Source organism: Dipodomys merriami, unplaced genomic scaffold, assembly GCF_024711535.1.
Source record: "Dipodomys merriami isolate MVZ:Mamm:240054 unplaced genomic scaffold, mDipMer1.0.p SCAF_9, whole genome shotgun sequence".
Classification (NCBI taxonomy): domain Eukaryota; kingdom Metazoa; phylum Chordata; class Mammalia; order Rodentia; family Heteromyidae; genus Dipodomys; species Dipodomys merriami.
Genome location: NW_027206512.1, coordinates 43,511,918 through 43,533,963, shown reverse-complemented (window position 1 = coordinate 43,533,963; position 22,046 = coordinate 43,511,918). Strand labels below are relative to the sequence as shown.

Sequence of the window (22,046 nt, the reverse complement as noted above, 5' to 3'; positions counted from 1 at the left end):
GCGCGCGACTCTAGGCTAAAGCAGCCAATCGCAGAGCAGCTCAAATTGCTTGGGATGGCTGTGGTTGCTGGCGTGTTGTCATAAACCGAGCGACGGCATCTGGGGTCGACCTTTCCCCGGGATTGGCGGTGTCCGGCGTCGGCGCGACTCTGCTAAATCAAAAGCAGGGGGAGATGTCTCTGCGCTGCGGGGGTGCCGCCCGCACCCTGGGGCCCCGGGTGAGCGGCGAAAACACGCTGGAAGGGCGAGGCTAGGGAGACTTAAGGCAGGACCGGCGCTTCGTCGCCGTGGCAGCCGAGTTTTTGCAGCTTGCACTTGCTTGGTGCCATTTAGGAAGGGGTTGGGCGCCGGCGCCCGGGCTCGCACCGATCATCCCAGCGGATCCGGAGGCTGAGATTTGGAGCCAACCCGGGCAGGAAACTCCCTGAGACTCTGATCGACAATGCATGAACAAAACAAGCCAGATAGAAGTAACGCTGTGGCCCAAGTGGTGGAGCACCAGTCCTGACAAAGCTAAGGGATTAACGCCCAGACTATGAGTTCAAAACCCAGTAGCGGCACACGCGCACACACACACACACACGCATGAAACCACAAGGAAATGTGGGGGCGGGGCGGGGAGGGAGTGGTTATATGAGCTACGGGCTGGTGACTCAACAATCTTTTTTTTGGGAGGGGAGGGTCGGTCATGGGGCTTGAACTCTGGGCCTGGGCCCTGTCCCTGCGCTCTTCAGCTCAAGGCGAGCGCTCTACCGCTTGAGCCACAGCGCCACTTCTGGTTTTTTAGTGGTTTATTGGAGATAAGAGTCTCTCGAAGTTTCCTGGCCAGGCTGGCTTTGAACCGTGATCCTCAGATCTCAGCCTCTTGAGTAACTAGGATTACAGGCGTGAGCCACCGGCGCCCGGGCTTCGACTGAATCTTGAGATCAGAGGACCTCGGTGCGAAGGCACCTGAGAGACTCTGATTTCCTATTACCAGAAAAATGCGAGTGGGGCTGGGAAGGTGGCTCAGTGGTAGAGCGCTTGCCTTGCATGCCTGAGGCCCTGGGTTCGATTCCTCAGCACCACATAAGAAAAAGCCAGAAGTGGCGCTGTGGCTCAAGTGGTAGAGCACCAGTCTTGAGCTGAAGAGCTGAGGGACAGCGCCCAGGCCCAGAGGTCAGGCCCCACGACCGGACCCCCCCCCCAAAAAAAAAAAAAAAAGAAAAGAAAAATGCAAGAGTGGAAGAGTTGCTCAATGGGTAGAGTCTAGCCATGAGCAAGGAAACAGATTAAAGCCCCAGTATTGACAAAAAGTGCAGGTGGGAGGGAGAAAATGGAGGGGAAAGCAAAGGAAGGAGTGACATTGTCCAAAATAGAAATGTATGCAGTACCTAGCCCATTTTATTTATCTTTTATTTATTTTTTGCCAGTCGTGGGGCTTGAACTCAGGGCCTGGGCACTGTCCTTGAGCTTTTTTTTTTTTTTTGTCTGTCGTGGGTCTTGAATTCTGGGCTTGGGTGCTGTCCCTACTCTCTTCAGCTCAAGGCCAGCACTCTACACTTAAGCCACAGTGCCACTTCGGATTTTCTAGTGGTTTATTGGAGATGAGTCTCACAAACTTTTGTGCCCAGGCTGGCTTTGAACCTTGATCTCAGATATCAGCCTCCTGAGTAGCTAGGATTACAGGCATGAGCCACCAGCACCTGGATCCTTGAGCTTCTTTTGCTCAAGGCTAGCACTCTACTACTTGAGCCACAGCACCACTTCCTGTACACAATACCTGAATTGTGAAATGAGCCCCTCTGTACAAGACCTTAATAATAATAAAATTGTATTTTTAAAAAGTGCATGTGAACATTTGACTTATATTACACTCCCAAGATTATTACATTGCCAAATTTATTCTGAATCTAGAATTTAGCAGTTACCCACTGTGGTTTGTCTTCTCAATTATTTTTTTTTTAAGTTGCTAGTACTGGGGTTTGAACTCAGGGCCTCACACTTTCACTGGGCTTTTTTCCCCCAGTCTTTTATTTAGATTCTAATCTCCTTGGCATTTAAAGCTCTTATGGCATTTAGAGCTCCTACATCCTTTGAATCATTTCTGACTCAGTTCTGGGTGTTTGCCCTCTCTTTTAGGTATTGTAATGGGCTAAAGCCAAATGATTCCACTTACTATCATAATAAATTCTTTCTTTAGGTATTTGGAAAATATTTATACAGCCCCATCAGAACATTAACTTCTTTGCCGGATAAAAAAAAGGAATTGTTACAGAATGGACCAGACCTACAAGAATTTGTATCTGGTGAGCTGGCAGACAAGAATACCTGGGATGAGTATAAAGGAAACTTAAAACGCCAGAAAGGAGAAAGGTAACTGAAAATTTGAGATAACTTAATGTTTCATTTCTTCATTGTGCATTTTTTTCAGATACCATGAAGACAGCATAGATTTTTAATCTTAGACTTGTTAAATTTAGCTGGGGATGATTAGAAAGAAGTGATAATAGACTTAGATAGAATAGCTAAGGTTGATTTCCACTCCCCCCCCCCCCAGGCCCACTAATACTTTCTCAACACCCTTCCTAAGGCTCTGACGTGTGTGTGTGTGTGTGTGTGTGTGTGTGTGTGTGTGTGTGTGTGTGTGTGTGTGTGTGTGTGTGTGTGTGTGTGTGTGTGTGTGTGTGTGTGTGTGAAGGCTAGTAGTGCTCTACCACTTCAGCTACAGCACCACTTCTGGCTTTTTCTGCTTGTGTGGTGCTGAGGAATCGAACCGAGGACCTCATGCATGCAAGGCAAGCATTCTATCACTGAGCCACCTTCCCAGCCCCTTTCTTCTTTTTTTTTTTTTTTTTTGGTCGGTCATGGGGTTTGAACTCTAGGCCTGGGGGCTGTCCCTCAGCTCTTCAGCTCAAAGCTAGCACTCTTCCATTTGAGCCACAGCACCACTTCTGGTTTTCTGGTGGTTAATTGGAGATAAGAGTCTCACGGGTGTTCCTGCCCATGCTGGCTTTGAACCCCAATCCTCTCAGATCTCAGCCTCCTGAGTAGCTAGGATTACAGGTGTGAGCCACCGGTGCCTGACAGCTCTAACATTTTCTACTACTATCGTCCAATTTCATACCCAGCATCTAATTTCTTCATAGAGTAAAGGGTATCACATTGCTATGAATTGCTTAGGTCACGATAAAGATTTATAAGTGGATATTAATCTAACTTGTTGCTTTTCCTAGTCATTGCAGATAACCTTTCAAATATTTTGATTTGAAAGAGTGATGAGGATTTATGCAGAAGGAAAATTGTTTTGAATAGCCTTTATCCAACAACTTGTAGATCATGAGTAGAGTCAAAGGAAACCAAAATACCATCTCCACTCCAAATTTTACTTTTTTTTCCCATTTAATAATGATCATAAAATGTAGAATACAGAACAGACAGGACAGGGTTGGAATGTCTTCACATTATATTTAGTATAGTATTTTGGATAATATTTTTCATAGGAAATGAATGTTCAAACTGTTATCATTCATTCATTAGAATGATGCAAAACGATCTTTGCAAAAGGTAAACATGAGCACAGTTCCCATTAGACTTTTCTTACATGTTTTTGAGTCTTCTTACTCATGTGGCACAACTTGTAAGAGTTAACCCAAGGCTATGAAAGGAATTGTATTAACAAAGTAAACTTCTAAGCTGTGAGCTTTGACAGTTTGTTAATAGACTGTTATGTTTGGCTTTACTCAGGTTAAGATTACCTCCATGGCTAAAGACAGAGATCCCTATTGGGAAAAATTACAATAAACTGAAAAATACATTGAGGAATTTAAATCTCCATACAGTAAGTTGTCAAGTATTAACTCTCCATTTTGGCTGAAGACTATAATGTTTCTAAATATTTATGGCTTAAAATTTCTTTTTTTGTTTTTGAGAAAGGAGCTATCTATGTAGCCCAAGCTGGCTTTGAACTTGAGATATTCCTGCTTCAGGCTCCTGAGTACTGAGTCTGCCACTATAACTGGCAAAAAAAATTATTAGTAAGTAAATAAAAAGGAGGAAAGTAAATAAAGACATTATTACTGGTAACAAAAATACATTCAGGAGCTGGGAACATATCTCAGTGTTACAGTGTGTGTGAGGCCCTGAATCTACTCTCTAGCACTAACCCAAAATTATATGTAAATTCATGTTTTTATACTAAAGAAATAGCAGTAACAGTGTATACACTTACACACAGATACACGTGCGCACACACATGCAAGCATACACAAAAAATTCTTCTCTGAAACATGGGAAACAAATGTTGTTGAAGAGAGTGGTGGTGGTTGTTTTTGTTTGTTTGTTTGTTTGGTACCAGTCCTGGGGCTTGAACTGAAGGCCGGGGTTTTGACCCCAAACTTTTTGGGAGATAAGAGTCTTAAGGATGTTCTTGCCCAGTTTGGCTTTGAACCACACTCCTCAGATTTCAGCCTTCTGAGTAGCTAGGATTACTGGCGTGAGCTTCCACTGTCCAGCAGTGTTTTGTTTTTTTTTTTAACTTTATTATTATTATTATTATTATTTTAATCTGATGATTACTGTTAAAAGTTAAGTAGCAAAAAGCCAGAATGAGGCTCAAGTGGCAGAAAGCCAGCTGTGAGCAAAAAGAACTTAAGGCTCTGATTTAAAGTCTCAGTACTGGCACACAACACAGACACACACACAGACACAGACACACACACACACACACAAACACACACACACACACGAAATACATTGTAAACAATGGGCAGCTTGAAATATATAATCATTAGTTGTTTATTTGGTAGGTTTTCCCTCCCGATTGTCTTCTGTTCCCTTTTGCTTCTAGGTATGTGAGGAAGCGCGATGTCCGAATATTGGAGAATGTTGGGGGGGTGGAGAATACGCCACTGCCACAGCCACAATCATGGTAAGGCCAGCTCAACCTCTAAAGCTTTTGTGAAAGACAGAGGCACTACAGTACGTGCATTGTCACTGCTGGGCAGATTTCTCCTTCATATATGAGTTTATGAAAAAGAAAAACAAATGAGTGCTAAAATCTTATGTATTTTTCTGTCCCATCTGTTTAACAACACAGAGCTGTAGTTTATGTTTAACTCCTACACAGACCTGCAAATGGATCCGTTGATTGAATATTTTGTCTTCTAAAATGTTACTAGCTGGGCTTCAGTAGCTCATCTGTAATCCTAGATAATCAGAAGACTGAGATTTGCAAATCACAGTTCAAGGCTAGCCCACACAGAAAAGACTATCTCTAACTAACCAGCAAAAAAAAAAAACAAAAAAACAGATTCAAGTTGTAGATAAAGTGGTAGAGTTAAGAGTGGAATACGAGGGCTGGGAATGTGGCTTAGTGGTAGAATGCTTGCCCAGCGTGCTTGAAGCCCTGGGTTCAATTCCTCAGTACCACATAAACAGAAAAAGCCAGAAGTCATACTGTGGCTTAAGTGGTAGAGCACTAGCCTTGAGCAAAAAGAAGCTCAGGGACAGTGCTCAGGCCCTGAGTCTAAGCCCCAGGACCGGCAAAAAAAAAAAAAAAAAGTAAAAAAAAAAAGCCAACTGAATCTGGACTCTGGTAGCTCATGCCTATAATCCTAGATACTCAGGAGGCTGAGATGTGAGGATCACTGTTCAAAGCCAGCCCAGGCAAACAAGTCTGTAAGACAAGTAAACACCCCCAAAACCAGAAGCAGAGCTGTGGCTGAAATGGTAGAGTGCTAGCCTTGAGCATAAAAGCTCAGGGATAGTACCCAGGCTCTGAGGCTCTGAGGCTCTGAGGTCAAGCTCCAGTACTAACACAAAACAAACAAAAAAAGAACAAGAGTACCTGGCCTTGGAACTAGCAAAAAAGAAAAAAACTGCCGAGCAGTGATAACTCATGCCTGTAATCCTAGCTACTCAGGAGGCTGAGATCTGAGAATTTCAGCTCAAAGTCAGCCCAGGTAGGAAAGTCCATGAGACTCTTTTATCTCCAGTTAAACCACGCATTAAACCAGAAGTGTACTGTGGCTCAAAGAGTTCAAGCCCCATGATCAACAGAAAGAAGAAAAGAAAGAAAGAGAGAGAAAGAGAAAGAAACCTACTTATTGATAATAAAATAGGTAGCATAAAAGAAAAAGAAAAAAAAGCCAACATGTTTATTTAAAAAAAAAAAATAGAAAGCCGGGTGCTGGTGGTTCATGCCTATGATCCTAACTCCTCAGGAGTCTGAGATCTGAGGATTGAGGTTCAAAGCCAGCCCAGGCAGGAAAGTCCATGAGACTAATCTCCAATTAACCACCAGAAAACCAGAAGTGAAGCTGTGGCCCAGAGTGGTACAGTGCTAGCCTTGGGAACAAAGAGGCTCAGGTACAGCACCCAGGCCCCAAATTTAAGCCCCACAACTGACAAAAAAATTAAAAAATAAACATGACTGATTTGTTCACATTCTTTGCAGCTTGCTCTGAACATTACATTCTTGAGGGTCATCTCTCTGATTTAAATGATAACATCTGTATTCTAGTTGATGGGTGACACATGCACAAGAGGTTGCAGATTTTGTTCTGTTAAAACTGCGAGAAACCCACCTCCGCTGGATGCTAATGAGCCCTATAGCACTGCAAAGGCAATTGCAGAGTGGGGTCTGGATTACGTTGTCCTGACATCTGTGGATCGAGATGGTTAGTAATGTGCTCTCATGGCTTCTACCAGAAATTGCCTTTTATTAAGTTGTGTTATCATCTTGTGGCATCATTTTCTCTTCTTTCTAGATTTGCCTGATGGTGGAGCGGAGCACATTGCAAAGACTGTGTCATGCTTAAAGGAAAGGTACTTGTTTCTGCCTTTGTGAAATTCAAGTACCTTTATGGAATCAGGATTTCTGTTTCAAAGGTGACTTTAAAGTAGCAGTTTCCAGTATTGTGGGAGATGTCATGCTCTTGGTAATCTACTGGGAAAGATTTACCTGTTCTTCAGAGAAAGTATTTTCATGCATACAGATGCATAGAAAATTTCAGTGATTGCATGAATTTCAGTGGCATGCATGTATGTACATTAGTACATAGCTGTCCTCATTTAGACCTCATGTATAAATTATGAGTGATGTTATTTAAAAGGTGTTAAGCTGTGGTCTTAGCACTGATTTTGAAGAAATCATCATGTGAAAGTGGTTAAGGGCTCAGGCACCAATAGTTCACACCTGTAATCCTAGCTCATCCCTATAATCCTAGATGGAGCCACAGCTCTGCTTCTGGCTTTTTTGAGGGGTGGTTAATTCCAGATAAGACTTTTCCAGACTTTTTTTTTTTTTGGGTCCGGTCGTGGGGCCTGAACTCTGGGCCTGGGTACTGTCCCTCAGCTCTTCAGCTCAGGCTAGCGCTCTACCACTTGAGCCACAGCACCACTTCCGGCTGTTTTCTTTTTGTTTATGTGGTGCTGAGGAATTGAACCCAGGGCCTCATGCATGCAAGGCAAGCGCTCTATCACTGAACCACCTTCCCAGCCCCTTTTTTTTCTTTTTTTTTTTTTTTTTTTAGCAGGTCCTGCAGCTTGAACTCAAGGCCTAGGCACTGTCCTTGAGCCTCTCTGTGCTCAAGGCTAGTGCTCTACCACTTGAGCCACAGCTCCACTTCTGTTTTTTTCTGTTTATGTAGTACTGAGGACTGGAAACCAAGGCTTCATGCATGCTAGGCAAGCACTCTTACCACTAAGCCACATTCTCAGCCCCTCTTCTTTTAGCTATCCAAAGACCAGCTCCAGATACTTTGTTATGGGGTTTCTGGGGAAAAAAAAGTCACCTGTCCAAACCCTTTCTGCTAGTGTCAAAGAAAAGCATAGCTGGGGCTGGGAAGGTGGCTCAGTGGTAGAGCACTTGCCTTGCATGCTCTAGGCCCTGGGTTCGATTCCTCAGCACCACATAAGCAAAAAGAAAAAAGCCGGAAGTGGCGCTGTGGCTCAAGTGGTAGAGCACTAGCCTTGAGCTGAAGAGCTGAGGGACAGCGCCCAGGCCCAGAGTTCAGGCCCCACGACTGGACCCAAAAAAAAAAAAAAACACAAAGAAAACCATAGTTCTGTTGCTATGTGCTTGAGTGAATAGACATGGCCACAGTATAAATAGGAAGATTAAAATTTCATTTAAGCAAAATTCATGACTCAGCAATCCAGAAAATTGTTTCTAAACCCATAGCACTTGGGAGGAGGGTACTATTAATGACTGTAAAAGAAATCAAAGCTAGCCAGGGGCCAGTGGCTCATGCCTGTAATCCTAGCTAACTCAGGAGGCTGAGATCTGAGGATCACGGTTCAAAGCCTGCCCGGGCAGGAAAGTCCATGAAACTCTTATCTCCAATAAACCACCAGAAAACTGGAAGTGGCACTGAAGCTCAAGTGGTAGAGTGCTAGCCTTGAGCTGAAGGGCTGAAGGACAGCACTCAGGCCCAGAGTTCAAACCCCGCGACCGACAAAAAAAAAAAAAAAAGTCAAAGCTGAAGCAATCAAATGGTCTTCACAGAAGTGTGTCAGGTGGCTGGGAAGGTGGCTCAGTGGTAGAGCACTTGCCTTGCATGCATGAGGACCTGGGTTCGATTCCTCAGCACCACATAAGCAAAAAGAAAAAAGCCAGAAGTGGCGCTGTGGCTCAAGTGGTAGAGCGCTAGCCTTGAACTGAAGAGCTGAGGGACAGAGCCCAGGCCCAGAGTTCAGGCCCCACGACCGGACCCAAAAAAAACAAAAAACAATAAAAAAAGAAGTGTGTCAGTTTACTTTTTTTTTTTTTTTAGGTCCGGTTGTGGGGCCTGAACTCTGGGCCTGAGCACTGTCCCTCAGCTCTTCAGCTCAAGGCTAGTGCCCTACCACTTGAGCCACAGCGCCACTTCCGGCTTTTTTCTTTTTGCTTATGTGGTGCTGAGGAATTGAACCCAGGGCCTCAGGCATGCAAGGCAAGTGCTCTACCACTGAGCCAACTTCCCAGCCCTGTGTCAGTTTACTTTGTGCACAGTAAAAACAAAACATGTATATATATATACATATACATATATATATTTAATGTTTCACTTTTTAATTCCTGCAAATGATTTTACCCAAGGGGCTGGCTTAAATGGTAGCAAGCTTGAGGCATAAGTTCAAACCCTATTATCACCAAAACCAACCAAACAACTATTCATATTAGGTTTTTTTTTTTTTTTACCATTTTTTTTAAATTTTTTTATTGTAAAGATACTATACAGAGGGTTACAGTTACATGAGTGAGGTAATGAGTACACTTCCTCTTGAGCATTGTTACCCCCTCCATTGTTTTCCCCCTACCATCCCCTCCCATATTAGGTTTTAAAGTCTTTGTTATCTCAAATGTTTTGTTTTGTGTTTGTGGTACTGCATATTGAATTAGGTGTTGCATTCTTCTAAGCAAATACTCTACCATTGAGTTACATCCCTAGCCTTTTAAAATTTTTCTTTTGAGGGGCGGGGAAGGTGGCTCAAGTGGTAGAGTGCTTGCCTTGCATGCCTGAGGCCCTGGGTTCAGTTCCTCAGCACCACATAAGCAGAAAAATCCGGATGTGGTGCTGTGGCTCAAGTGGTAAAGTGCTATAGTCTTGAGCTGGAGAGTTCAGGGACAGTGCCCAGGCTTACTTCCTTTCCCAGGCTAGCCTTGAACTTGCTACGTAGCCTAAGCAGGCCTATAACTCATGATTCTCCTGCCTCAGTCTCATAAGTAGCTGGGATTACAGGCATGTGTACCACCATACTGAGCTTCAATTTTTATTCTGATTGTTATTTCCATGGGGTTGTATTTGAACCATTCTATAAATATTATTTAATGCTCTTGAGTTTATTTTTGTTCTGTATCATAGGGGGTATTCTTCTTTCTGTGCTTTTCTTAGGCTGTAAAGATTACTCTGTTCACGCTGATCATGGATGAGTATGACAACTTATTAAAAGTACCATTTCTGTCATTTGTTCTCCCTAATTTGATATGTCTCTTTTTTTTCCTCCTAGGAACCCAAAAATTCTTGTGGAATGCCTTACCCCAGATTTCCGAGGGGATCTTAAAGCAGTAGAAAAAGTTGCTCTATCAGGATTAGATGTGTATGCTCATAATGTAGAAACAGTTCCAGAATTACAGAGGTGATTACATACACAGAGTATGGTTGGGAAGTTATGGTCACATATTTACATAGTGAGCTCCCTTCTTGCCTTCCTTTCTTCCTTCTTTATTATAGAACAATCAGAAAACACATTCAACAAAAACACAAAGTATCACCCATAATAATTTCATCCAGTAACCAATCACTTAGTGTCATTCAGTGGGGGAGATCCAAACCATGAAGTGAGTAACTGACATCATTTATGCTTTGTTGTGATATACACTTTCCTCTCTCAAATACTTTTTTTTTGGGGGGGGGTCCAGTCGTGGGTCTGAACTCTGGGCCTGGGTGCTGTCCCTCAGCTCTTCAGCTCAAGGCTAGCGCTCTACCACTTGAGCCACAGCCCCACTTCTGGCTTTTTTTTCCTGCTTATGTGGTACTGAGGAATTGAACCCAGGGCCTCATGCATGCAAGGCAAGCTCTCTACCACTGAGCCACCAGCCCTCAAATACTTTTTTTTTTTTGGTCTGTTGTGGGGCTTGAACTAGCCTGGGCGCTGTCCCTGAGCTCTTTAGCTCAAGGTGAGCACTCTACCACTTGAGCCACAGTGCCATTCTGGTTTTCAGGTGAGATAAGAGTCTCATGGACTTTCCTTCCCAGGCTGGCTTTGAATGGCGATCCTCACTCAGATCTCAGCCTCCTGAGTGGCTAGGATTATAGGCGTGAGCCACCAGCACCTGGCTCAAATACTTTTTTTTTTTTTTTTTTGGTGGGTCGTGGGGCCTGACCTCTGGGCCTCGGCGCTGTCCCTCAGCTCTTCAGCTCAAGGCTAGCGCTCTACCATTTGAGTCTTAGCCCCACTTACGGCTTTTTCTGCTTATGTGGTGCTGAAGAATCGAACCCAGGGCCTCATGCATGCAAGGCAAGCGCTCTACTACTGAGCCACCTTCCCAGCCCCTCAAATACTATTTTTTTAACCCTCTTAAAATGAAAAAATTTGCACTGGAGGAATTGCTTTAGCTGTCATTCTAAAGAAAAGGCTTCAAAATACATCTTGGGGTTGGAGATTTGGCTCAGTGGCAGAGTGCTTCCCTGGCATACCAAAGCCTCTGGGCTGTTGAGCTGGGCTTTCATCTCTACCAGCCTGAGTGGACACAAACAGATGCTTACACGAGCATGTGCGTGCACACACACACACAGGTCACCTATACAAGCAATAGGTGATGCAGCAGAAAAATGGGTATGTTTAAATTTATTTTTCATTGTTATTATGAAGTTAATGTACAGAGGTGTTATAGTTACATAAGTCGGGTAATGAGTACATTTCTTTTTGGACAATGTCACCCTTTCCCTTGTTTTTTTCCCTTCCATCCCCATCCACCAGTTGTATAGTTCATTTTTGGCATAGTGTCTAGGGAGTACTCGTTAACTGATATATGTAGCCAGACGCTGGTGGCTCACGCCTGTAATCCTAGCTAGTCAGGAGGCTGAGATCTGAGGATCACGGTTCAAAACCAGCCCAGGCAGGAAAATCCGTGAAACTCTTATCTCCAATAAACCACTAGAAAACCGGAAGTGGCGCTGTGGCTCAAGTGGAAGAGTGCTAGCCTTGAGCAGAACAGCGCAAGGACAGCGGTTAGGCCCAGAGTTCAAGTCCCACGACTGACAAAAAAACAAAAACAAAAAAACCCAGATATATGGAATTGTAACCTTTGTAACCTCTTTGTACAATTACTTAATTTTTTTTAAAGTAAATACTATTCTTCCTTTCCTCTTCTTCCTAATAATTTTAGTGGGTAGAGACAATGAAAGTTTTTTATTCCACATGACTATATTCAAATTTCAGAAAAATTAAAATACAGACAATATTATTTAAACTCAGTCAAGTTGGTGCCAGTTGCTCACCCCTGTAATCCTAACTACTCAAGAGGCTAAGATCTGCGGATCAAGGTTCAGAGCCAGCCTGGGCAGGAAAGCCGTGAGACTTACCTCCAATAAACTACTCAGAAAAATCTGGAAGTGGTTTTGTGGCTCAAGTAGCAGAATGCTACTTAGGCTCAGGGACAGTGCCCAGGCCTGGAGTTCAAGCCTCAGACCAACAAAAAAGAATTGAAGGAACAAACAATTTTTCTGGCCTTTACCCTTGCCATTTTAGCCATGGTTTGGCATGTTGAAGTATAGCATACATCCTGTGCCAACTCTGCCGGGAAACCACCAGCAGTGGGTGCCACTTCCCCAGTCTCACTGAAGAAACATTATCCTTTCTAGTGAAAATTCCAGAACCTTATTTGTTTACCTCACCTAGCAATGCTGTATGTTCACCAGCAGAGGGCAGCTTAGACTTTTAGAAAAAAATGACCGTTGAAAGTTTCAGAACTCTGAAATGGTGTCAGGTTAGTTGTTTTTTTTTTTGTTTCTGTCTACACATTTTCTGTTTTGACTGCGCTATACAGCCATTATAACTTTGAATTTCAGAATTCCCACTGCTCAATCCATATACTAGAGAAATGTCTTCTGTGCTGGTTTGTCCTCTCTAGGCTTGAGAGATCTTAAAAGTTTCAGAGCTTGCAAGCCTCCTGTGGCCTCCTTTTCTTTCCTAAATCTAGCATGTGTGCACAAATGCCACCATTGAGCCACATAATGGGATGTAACACTCACAATGGGCTTCCTGGTCTTTCCTGTTATTTGTGTTACTGTGTACTTGGTGGAATTTGTAGTTATTTTTGCTGATCACACCCTCCTATTTTTCAGGAAAGTTCGTGATCCCCGGGCCAATTTTGACCAGTCTCTACGTGTCCTGAGACATGCCAAGGAGATTCAGCCTGACGTTATTTCCAAAACATCGATAATGTTGGGTTTAGGCGAGAATGATGAGCAAATATATACAACAATGAAAGGTAAAGAAGTTGAAAAACGAAAAATCTGTCCCATTTAATTGGAGTAATAGCAGGCCCAGATATACACAGGAAATAACATTTTCTCTCATCTGTGGAAGCTAGAACTAATTTATAAATGTACAAGGAAATACAGGTTTGTATGAAAGTGTACACAAGGGCTGGGAAGGTGGCTGGGGTAGAGTGCTTGCCTTGCATACATGAGGCCCTGGCTTCGATTTCTCAGCACCACGTAAACAGAAAAGGCCGGAAGTGGTGCTGTGGCTCAAGTGGTAGAGCACTCGCCTTGAGCTGAAGAGCTGAGGGACAGCGCCTAGGCCCAGAGTTCAGGTCCATGACCAGCAAAAAAGAAAGAAAGAAAGTGTACACAAATGTATTAATCAAAATATGGTATTTGCAGGGAGAATTCAAATGGTCTAATTCTTTAGAAAAAAACTAGCATTCCAATAAAATGAATACCAGGAAACTGGCATTTGAAAGAAATCTTATGGGGCTGGGAAGGTGGCTCAATAGTAGAGCGCTTGCCTTGCATGCATGAGGCCCTGGGTTCGATTCCTCAGCAACACCACATAAGCAAAAAGAAAAGAGCTGGAAGTGGCGCTGTGGCTCAAATGGTAGAGCGCTAGCCTTGAGCTGAAGAGCTAAGGGATAGTGCCCAGGTCCAGAGTTGAGGCCCCATGACCCCACCCCCCCTCCCAAAAAGAAAGAAAGAAAGAAAGAAATCTTATGAAAAAAGTTAGTAGAAATTTCCTGATATGTCAGAGGTCAAATCACACTCCTGAAGACATATCTTGACCATAGAGTATGTCCTAATAGATCGTGTCTGGGCTATAATATGGATGTTTGCAGGCCTTTAATTCACTGTTCCCTTTACCTTCTCTGCCTAACATACCTAATCCAAGACATCCTCCTCAGCTGGGAATGTGGCTTAGTAATAGCATGCATGAAGCCCTGGATTCGATTCCTCAGTACCACATAAACAGAAAAAGCTGGAAGTGGTGCTGTGCTCAAGTGGTAGAGTGCTAGCCTTAAGCAAAAGAAGTTCAGGGACAGTATAGCCCTGAGTTTAAGCCCTAGGACTGGCAAAAAGAGAGAGAGAGAGAGAGAGAGAGAGAGAGAGAGAGAAAAGAAAAAGACACCCTCCTCTCCATTTTACTATTCCATAGTATTACAGCTGTGTTTCTTTATAGCTTTCGGCTCCGCCTGGCTATGTTAATCATTCCTACATTTGAAACCCTTACCATAGTCCCTGATACATATCATTTTTGAGCCAATAGATTTAGCCTTACTCTTCATGATGTGAGGAATTGAACCCAGGGCCTCATGCATGCAAGGCAAGCTCTCTACCACTGAGCCACCTTCCCAGCCCTCAAATACTTTTTTTTTGGTCTGTTGTGGGGCTTAAAATTCACAGTTATGAAATATGCCTCAAATTATACTTAAATCTACAATTTCAGCATTATGAATGCCTACAAATATCATTATAGATGTACTTTGTGCTTTTTCCTCCCTCTAGCTCTCCGTGAAGCTGATGTAGACTGTTTAACTTTGGGACAATATATGCAACCCACAAAGCGCCATCTTAAGGTAGAGTCTCTTAAATTGCCAAATGCTTTCTAGTAATTCAGTGATGTCTTCACTGTTCACAGGTAAAAATAAGAACTGTTGGCTTTTCGGGTAATGTTGAATATGTACCTGTAAGTTGCAGTTTCATTTTATTATTTTCCTAAAGTAGCTACTCTGGTTCTTATTTGCTGCCACTTAAATTGTATGAACCAAGTGAACCTACAGAAAAGGACAAAAATTGGGAAATCTCATTCATTGACAGTCCGTGTCTTCTGGCTAAAGTTATGGGTAAGCTAAAGTAAGAGAGCCCAAGTTGGGCGCTTGTGGCTTATGCCTGTAATCCTAACTACTCAGGAGACTGAAATCTGAGGATTGTGGTTCAAAGCCTGCCTAAACAGGCAAGTTCATGAGCCTCTTCTCTCCAGTTGACCACCAAAAAGCTAAAAGTGGAGCTGTGGCTCAAGTGGTAAGAGTGTCAGTCTTTAGCCAGAAAAGCTCAGGGATAGCACTCAGGCCCTGAGTTCAAGTCCCAGGACTGGCTCCAAGAAAGAAGAAAAAGAGAGAAGCCTGGTGCTGGTGGCTCTCGTCTGTAATCCTAGCTACTCGGGTGGCTGAGAGCTGAAGATCACAGTACAAAGCCAGCCCAGGCAGGAAAATCCTTGAGACTTTTATCTTCAATTAAGCACCAGAAAACTAGAAGTGGAGCTATGGCTGAAAGTGGTAGAATGTTAGCCTTGAGCAAAAGAGCTCAGGGACAGCACTCAGGCCGTGGGTTCAAGCCTCACAATCAGTAAAGACAAAGAGAGAAAGAAAGAGGAGGAAGGGGAAGGCAAGGAAGGAGGAAGGAAAGAAAAAAAAGAGAAAGGAAAAGAAAGAATAAAAAAGGGAAAAAAAGAAAAGAAGGAAGGAAGAAGAAAGAGCTAGTCCAGGTTTCTATTTCTATAATGAACTATTATGTGGATGGTAGAATCTTGATTCTACCTAGAAATCAATGAAGAAAAATACAGTCTTTACATATAATCTTACCTTCTCTGTCATTTGGTTGAGCCACTGCAGTACAATATTGATATGTTTCCCCTCCTTTCTGATTCCCTATACTTACATTCTGATAGAGGGGTGAGAAGTAATCTGCAGACATGTCATCAGTGAGCAAGGTAGAGTCCTGGATAAAGGATGTAGGATCAGATTGTTTTAGGAAAATGCTACCTGACCTGAAGAGATTATTTAAATCTAGGTTGAAGAATATATTACTCCTGAAAAGTTCAAGTACTGGGAGAAAGTAGGAAATGAACTTGGATTTCATTATACAGCAAGTGGACCTTTGGTGCGTTCTTCATATAAAGCAGGTGAGCAGGACTGCAGGGGATGGTTTTTGTAGGCCATTAACTTTTCAGTGTAAGTTCTACCTCAGTTCATCAAAGCTGTTAAGTAAATGATAAAAGCTGTGGTTATCTTTTTTTTTTTTTTTTTGGTTGGTCGTGGGGCCTGAACTCAGCCTGGGCGCTGTTCCTCAGCTCCAGCTCAAGGCGAGTGCTATACCACTTGAGGCACAGCGCCACTTCCGGCTTTTTCTGCTTATGTGGTGCTGAGGAATCGAACCCAGGACCTCATGCGTGCAAGGCAAGCATTCTATCACTGAGGCACTTCCCCAGCCCCTGTGGTTATCTTTTATTGGGGGATAAAAAGTATTTCCTTTTTTCTGGAACTTCTTTTGAAGCTTTGCTTCATCGGTGTCATATTAAGGAGAAATTTCTCTTAAACCTAGATTGTTTCTTAAATCAGCCCTACCTACCTTGATGTTTAGTCACATTAATGAAAGCAGTAACAGATTATTTTAATTATTCTATGTGTGGATTTCACTGTCAGATTATTCATAAATCACTAAATATATCAAGCATATAATCATTTTCTGGCAAATGTGCAGACATTTGGAACTGATGCATCCCTATACTCCCAATTTCACATCAACCTAAGCAGCAGACTTTCATAGCATTGCTGCTTGCACTGGTAATTTCTTTCCATTTTTTCCCACCTAGAGGTAACAACAGAAAAAAAAAAAACTCCATAAAATCATTTTTCTCTAAAGAAATTTTCATCAAGCCAGGCACTGGTGGCTCACACCTCTAATCCTAGCTACTCACTGTTCAAAGCCAGCCTAGGCAGAAAAGTCTGTGACTTTTTTTTTTTTTTTTTAAAGTCGGTCATGGGGCTTGGGCTTGAACTCTAGGCTTGGTCGCTGTTCCTGAGCTCTTCAGCTCAAGGCGAGCACTGTACCACTTGAGCCACAGCGCCACTTCCAGTTTTCTAGTGGTTTATTGGAGATAAGAGTCTCACAGACTTTCCTGCCTGGGCTGGCTTTGAACCACGTTCCTCAGATCTCAGCCTCCTGAGTAGCTAGGATTACAGGCGTGAGCCACCGGCACCTGGCTCAGAGACTCTTTTTTTTTTTTTGGGTCCGGTCATGGGACCTGAACTCTGGGCCTGGGTGCTGTCCCTCAGCTCTTCAGCTCAAGGCTAGCGCTCTACCACTTGAGCCACAGCGCCACTTCCGGCTTTTTTCTTTTTGCTTATGTGGTGCTGAGGAATCGAACCCAGGGCCTCAGGCATGCAAGGCAAGCGCTCTACCACTGAGCCACCTTCCCAGCCCTCAGAGACTCTTATCTCCAGTAAACTACTCAGAAAAAGTTAGAAAGTGATGCTGTGGCTCAAGTAGTAGAGCACTAGCCTTTGGCACCAAGAGACTCAGGGACAGCACCCAGGCCTTGAGTTCAAGGCCTAGGACCAGCAAGACAATAAAGCTTTTGTTTGTTTGTTTTGGGGGGTGGGAAGAGCATACCACTTAGCTTGACTTGCTGGTTGGAGTTCTACCGCTTCACCATCACCTCCAGCCTGGTTTTTTGCTTGTTATTTTGGAGATGGAGTCTCGTAAACCTTCCTGCCCCAAAGGAACCAGGATTCTTCAGATCTTGACCTCCTGAGTAGCTAGAACCCTGGTTAAAAGCTTTTTTCTTTTTCTTTGTCCTGGGACTTGAATTCAGGACCTGGGCACTGTCCCTAAGCTAGGCTAAGATAGGCTAAGACAGGCTAGTGCTCTATCACTTGAACCAAAGTTCTACTTTCAATTTTTTTTCCTTGCTTTCATGGGGCTTGAACTCTGGGCCTGGGCACTGTCCCTGAGCTCTTCAGCTCAAGGCTAGTGCTCTACCATTTGAGCCACAGATCCACTTCCAGTTTTCTAAGTGGTTTATTGGACATAAGAGTCTCGCAGCCTTTCCTGCCTGGGCTGTCTTTGAACCGTGATCCTCAGATCTCAACCTCTTGAGTAGCTAGAATTACAGGTGTGAGCCACCAGTGTCTGACTCTAAAAGCATTTTGTAAAAGATAAAACGTCCTTTAAGGAGGAACCTGACAAGCTCAAGACCCTGAGTTCAAACCTTAGTATCTCCAAAGGAGAAAAAAGATTGCTGTGTATATTGAGGTCTAAATCATAGATATGTTTAAATTAACTATAATTCTATTTCAAAGAATTTAATGTTCATGGGCTGGGAAGGTGGCTCAGTGGTAGAGCGCTTGCCTTGCATGCCTGAGGCCCTGGGTTCGATTCCTCAGCACCACATAAGCAAAAAGAAAAAAGCTGGAAGTGTTGCTGTGGCTCAAGTGGTAGAGCGCTAGCCTTGAACTGAAGAGCTGAGGGACAGTGCCCAGGCCCAGAGTTCAGGCTCCACGACCGGACCCAAAAAAAAGAAAAAAAAAGAATTTAATGTTCATGTATTAGTAAAACTCAGTTTCCAATTCATTTAAGACTTTTTTTTAATTGGTTGTGGGGCCTGCACTCTGGGCTTGGGCGCTGTCCCTCAGCTCTCCAGCTGTAGACTAGCGCTCTACCACTTGATCCTCAGCCCCACATTTGGCTTTTTTTTTTTTTTTTTTTTTGCTTATGTGGTGCTGAGGTATCAAAACGAGGGCTTTATGCATGTAAGGCAAGCGCTCTACCACTGAGCCACCTTCCTAGCCCCATTTAAGACATTTTTATACACTTTTTTTTTCTGGTCATGGGGCTTGAACTCTGGGCCTGGGTGCTGTCCCTCAGCTCTTTAGCTCAAGGCTGGCACTCTACCACTTGAGCCACAGCGCCACTCTTGGTTTTCTGAGTGGTTTTTTGGAGATAAGAGTCTCATGGACTTTTCCTGCCTCGGCTGGCTTTGAACCATGATTCTCAAATCTCAGCCTCCTGAAAGCTAGGATTACAGGCATGAGTCACCAGTACCGACTTATATACTGTTTAATAGTTTATGCTGTGATAAAAACCCAAGAATTTGATTCAGCACTGATTGATAGAATGTGGGGACTTGGAAAGTAAGTAAAATAAGTCATTTAGTTTTTAGCAGGATTATTGGTAATTAAACAAATACAAAGGCTAAAACCAAAACCAAGATTAGCTTTTAGAGTGGTTACAGCAGTGCCATTTGAAAGATGTTTTATTGTTTTCAAGGAAGCATTTCTATAACATTGGTAAGGAGAGGTAACTTATCAGCATTACAATACTTTCTAAATTACTAGTAGGATTGAACTTGGACACGTGGAGCTGTGGGTTTAGGTGGTAGACGCAGATGGCACTGGATAATGCTACCTGTGTTTCTAGCAGACTCATATGCAGTACGATCTGCAGAGGTTACTGAGCTGGGTTGAGTTGGGGGTTCTTGTATTTGGTTGTGGTCATTGCCGTTCTGCACATATACATAAGATGACAAACAGAAGCTAATTCAACCCCTCATAAAGTCGAGCCTCCAGTGCTGAGCGCTAAATAAACATTGTGCTGTGTTGTAAGAGTGATAGACTAAATGGAACTTTAATGACCTGGAAAGTGAGTGGCCCCGCTAAACAGCAAGCTCTATTGAGGAGCAGGAGAAAGCTTTTACAAATGAAGAGCTGGCTTCCCTGGAGGGCAGTACACTGAAGAATTCCATCAGATGAGTCTGCTCAGTTGCAGCCAGGTCTGTCCTACACATCGGATCTGGGCTAATAATGGAACAAAGTTGGTGCTGAAATGATTTTTGCCAGCAGCAGTACTTTGCCATTAATGAGGCATAGAGTGCACATACAATAGGATGTACAGAGGCCATTTGTAGACACACAGGGCTGCCCTTGATGGTTGGGTTTATTAGAAAGAATAAGAATTAAGACTGAGCCAGGTAGGGCTGGGAAGGTGCTCAGTGGTAGAGTGCTTGCCTTGCATGCATGAGGCCCTGGGTTCAATTCCTTAGCACCACATAAGCAGATAAAAGCCAGAAGTGATGCTGTGGCTCAAGTGGTAGAGCTCTTGCCTTGAGCCGAAGAGCTCAGGGATACTCCCCAGGCCCAGAGTTCAGGCCCCATAACCGACTGGGGAGGAAAAAGAAAGACTGAGCCAGATGCTAGTGCCTCATGGCTATAACTATAGCTACTTAGGAGGCTAAGATCTGAGGATCATGGTTCAAAGTCAGCCTGGGCAGGAAAGTCATGAGACTATCCACTAAACTACCAGAAAAGCTGGAAGTACAATTGTGGCTCAAGTGCTAGAGTGTAACCTTGAGTGAAAAAGCTTAGGGACAGTGAAGTCTGGCACACAAAAAGAAAAGATTAAGACTGTAGTGATATGGGCTGGGAAGGTGGCTCAGTGGTAGAGCGCTTGCCTTGCATGCATGAGGCCCTGGGTTCGATTCCTCAGCACCACATAAGCAAAAAGAAAAAAGCCAGAAGTGGTGCTGTGGCTCAAGTGGTAGAGCGCTAGCCTTGAGCTGAAGAGCTGAGGGACAGTGCCCAGGCCCAGAGTTCAGGCCCCACGACCGGACCCAAAAAAGACTGTAGTGATAAATTTTTATGAGAAGAAGAACTAATGACAGGGAATGGATTTTTTTTTTAAATATATTGCCTTTAGGATTAGAAAATGGAACCAGGCACTGTTGACTCACAACTATAATCCTGGCTTATCAGGAGATTGAGATCCAGAGAATCATGGTTTGAAGTCAAAGGTGGCAAATAAGTCTTCTGCGAAGCCGGGCACCAATGGCTCATGTCTGTAGTCCTAGCTACTAAGGAGGCTGAGATCTGAGGATCATGATTCAAAGCCAGCCTGGGCAGGAAAGTCCATGAGATTCTTATCTCCAATAAACCACCAGAAAACTGGAAGTGGTGCTGTGGCTTAAGTGGTAGAGTGCTAGCCTTGAGCTGAAGAGCTCAGGACAGTGCCCAGGCCCAGAGTTCAATCCCCATGACTGACCAAAAAAATAAATAAATAAAAAATTCTGCAAAACCCCATCTCTAAAACAATCAGCAAAAATAAGGGCTGTACTTCCGGTGACAGAGCACCAGGCAAACAAGCAAGCAAGTGATTAGAAAAAGAAAAAAAATATTTTTTATATATATATATATACACACACACACACACACACGCACAATTCTTTTTGTGTGTGTACGTGCCAGTCCTAGGGCTGGACACTATCTCTGAGCTCCTTTTGCTGAAGGCTAGAGCGCTACCATTTGAGCCACAGCTCCACTTCCAGCTTTTTCTGTAATCAATTAGAGATAAGAATCTCATGATCTTTGGCTGGCTTCAAACCACAAGCCTTATATCTCAGCCTCCTCAATAGCTAGGATTACAGGTGTGAACCACTGGTGCCTGGCTCCAGTGTTCTTTATAAGAGAAACATTGAAGGAAAATTCTGAAATAATAGTTTTACTGTTATTTAAATTGATACTAATGTATTTTTATATTTTTTTGGATAGGTGAATTCTTCCTGAAAAATCTAGTGGCTAAAAGAAAAACAAAAGCCCTTTAAAACAAGATGGAGCCTTCAAGATCACGGAATTTTTTTTTTTTTTAATTTGCTTCCAATTGGTACCAGAGGCTATACCAGAATACATAGACTTCATTGGGTGAATGCCAACATTTTTTTTGTTTTAAGAAAAAAGCCAGTAAGCTGTACATTTTAAATGATGGTAATTCATCTTGATTTTCAGCATGCGTTCTTTGTCCTAATAAATAATTGCTTACTATGATGTAATCACTTTGCTGTTAACATTAAAGTTGAAAACTGTATTATCCAGGTATGGTAGTGCATGCCTGTAACCCTAGCACTTGGGAGGTGTATAAGACAGAAGGACCTCAAGTTTCAGGCCCAGTCTTAAAAAAAAAAAATAAAAGGAAGAAAAGGCGGAGGGGGAATAAATAGAAGGATCATAGTCTCAGGTGGGCCCTGTGCAACAATAACTACCACCACAACCAAGCCAGACTCATCTGAAAACCTAAGAGCACCTGCCTACCAAGCATGTGGTTCTGCTTGAATTCACACCCAGGCAGTACCACTAAACCATCTTGCAATCTCAGGATATTTTGCCAAGCACAACTGCAAAGCAAATTCTACTTAGTAAGCTCACTTTCAAAGTCTTTTTTTTTTTTTTTTTTTTTTTTATGTCGGTTGTGGGGCTTGAACTCTGGGCCTGGGCGCTGTCCCTCAGCTCAAGTCGGGTGCTCTACCACTTGAGC

The 22,046-nt window shown here is 43.3% G+C and overlaps 1 protein-coding gene across 2 annotated transcripts; it reads left to right on the top strand.

Moving 5' to 3' along the window:
- The first annotated feature begins 55 nt into the window (after positions 1-55).
- On the top strand, positions 56-21,604 carry Lias (lipoic acid synthetase). 2 transcript variants are annotated; one of them, XM_070012464.1, is made up of 11 exons: positions 77-218; positions 2,183-2,355; positions 3,727-3,820; positions 4,829-4,909; positions 6,503-6,659; positions 6,750-6,807; positions 9,973-10,101; positions 12,813-12,958; positions 14,472-14,542; positions 15,756-15,867; positions 21,287-21,604. In XM_070012464.1, exons 1-11 carry the CDS (start codon positions 174-176, stop codon positions 21,337-21,339), a joined length of 1,119 nt encoding a protein of 372 aa, XP_069868565.1. In that variant the 5' UTR covers positions 77-173; the 3' UTR covers positions 21,340-21,604. The 2 variants fall into 2 exon arrangements, with proteins under 2 accessions (XP_069868566.1, XP_069868565.1); XM_070012465.1 differs by lacking the exons at positions 3,727-3,820; positions 6,503-6,659; positions 6,750-6,807; ... (3 more) ...; positions 15,756-15,867; positions 21,287-21,604 and having other exon boundaries at positions 56-218; positions 4,829-4,913.
- Positions 21,605-22,046: the final 442 nt, after the last annotated feature.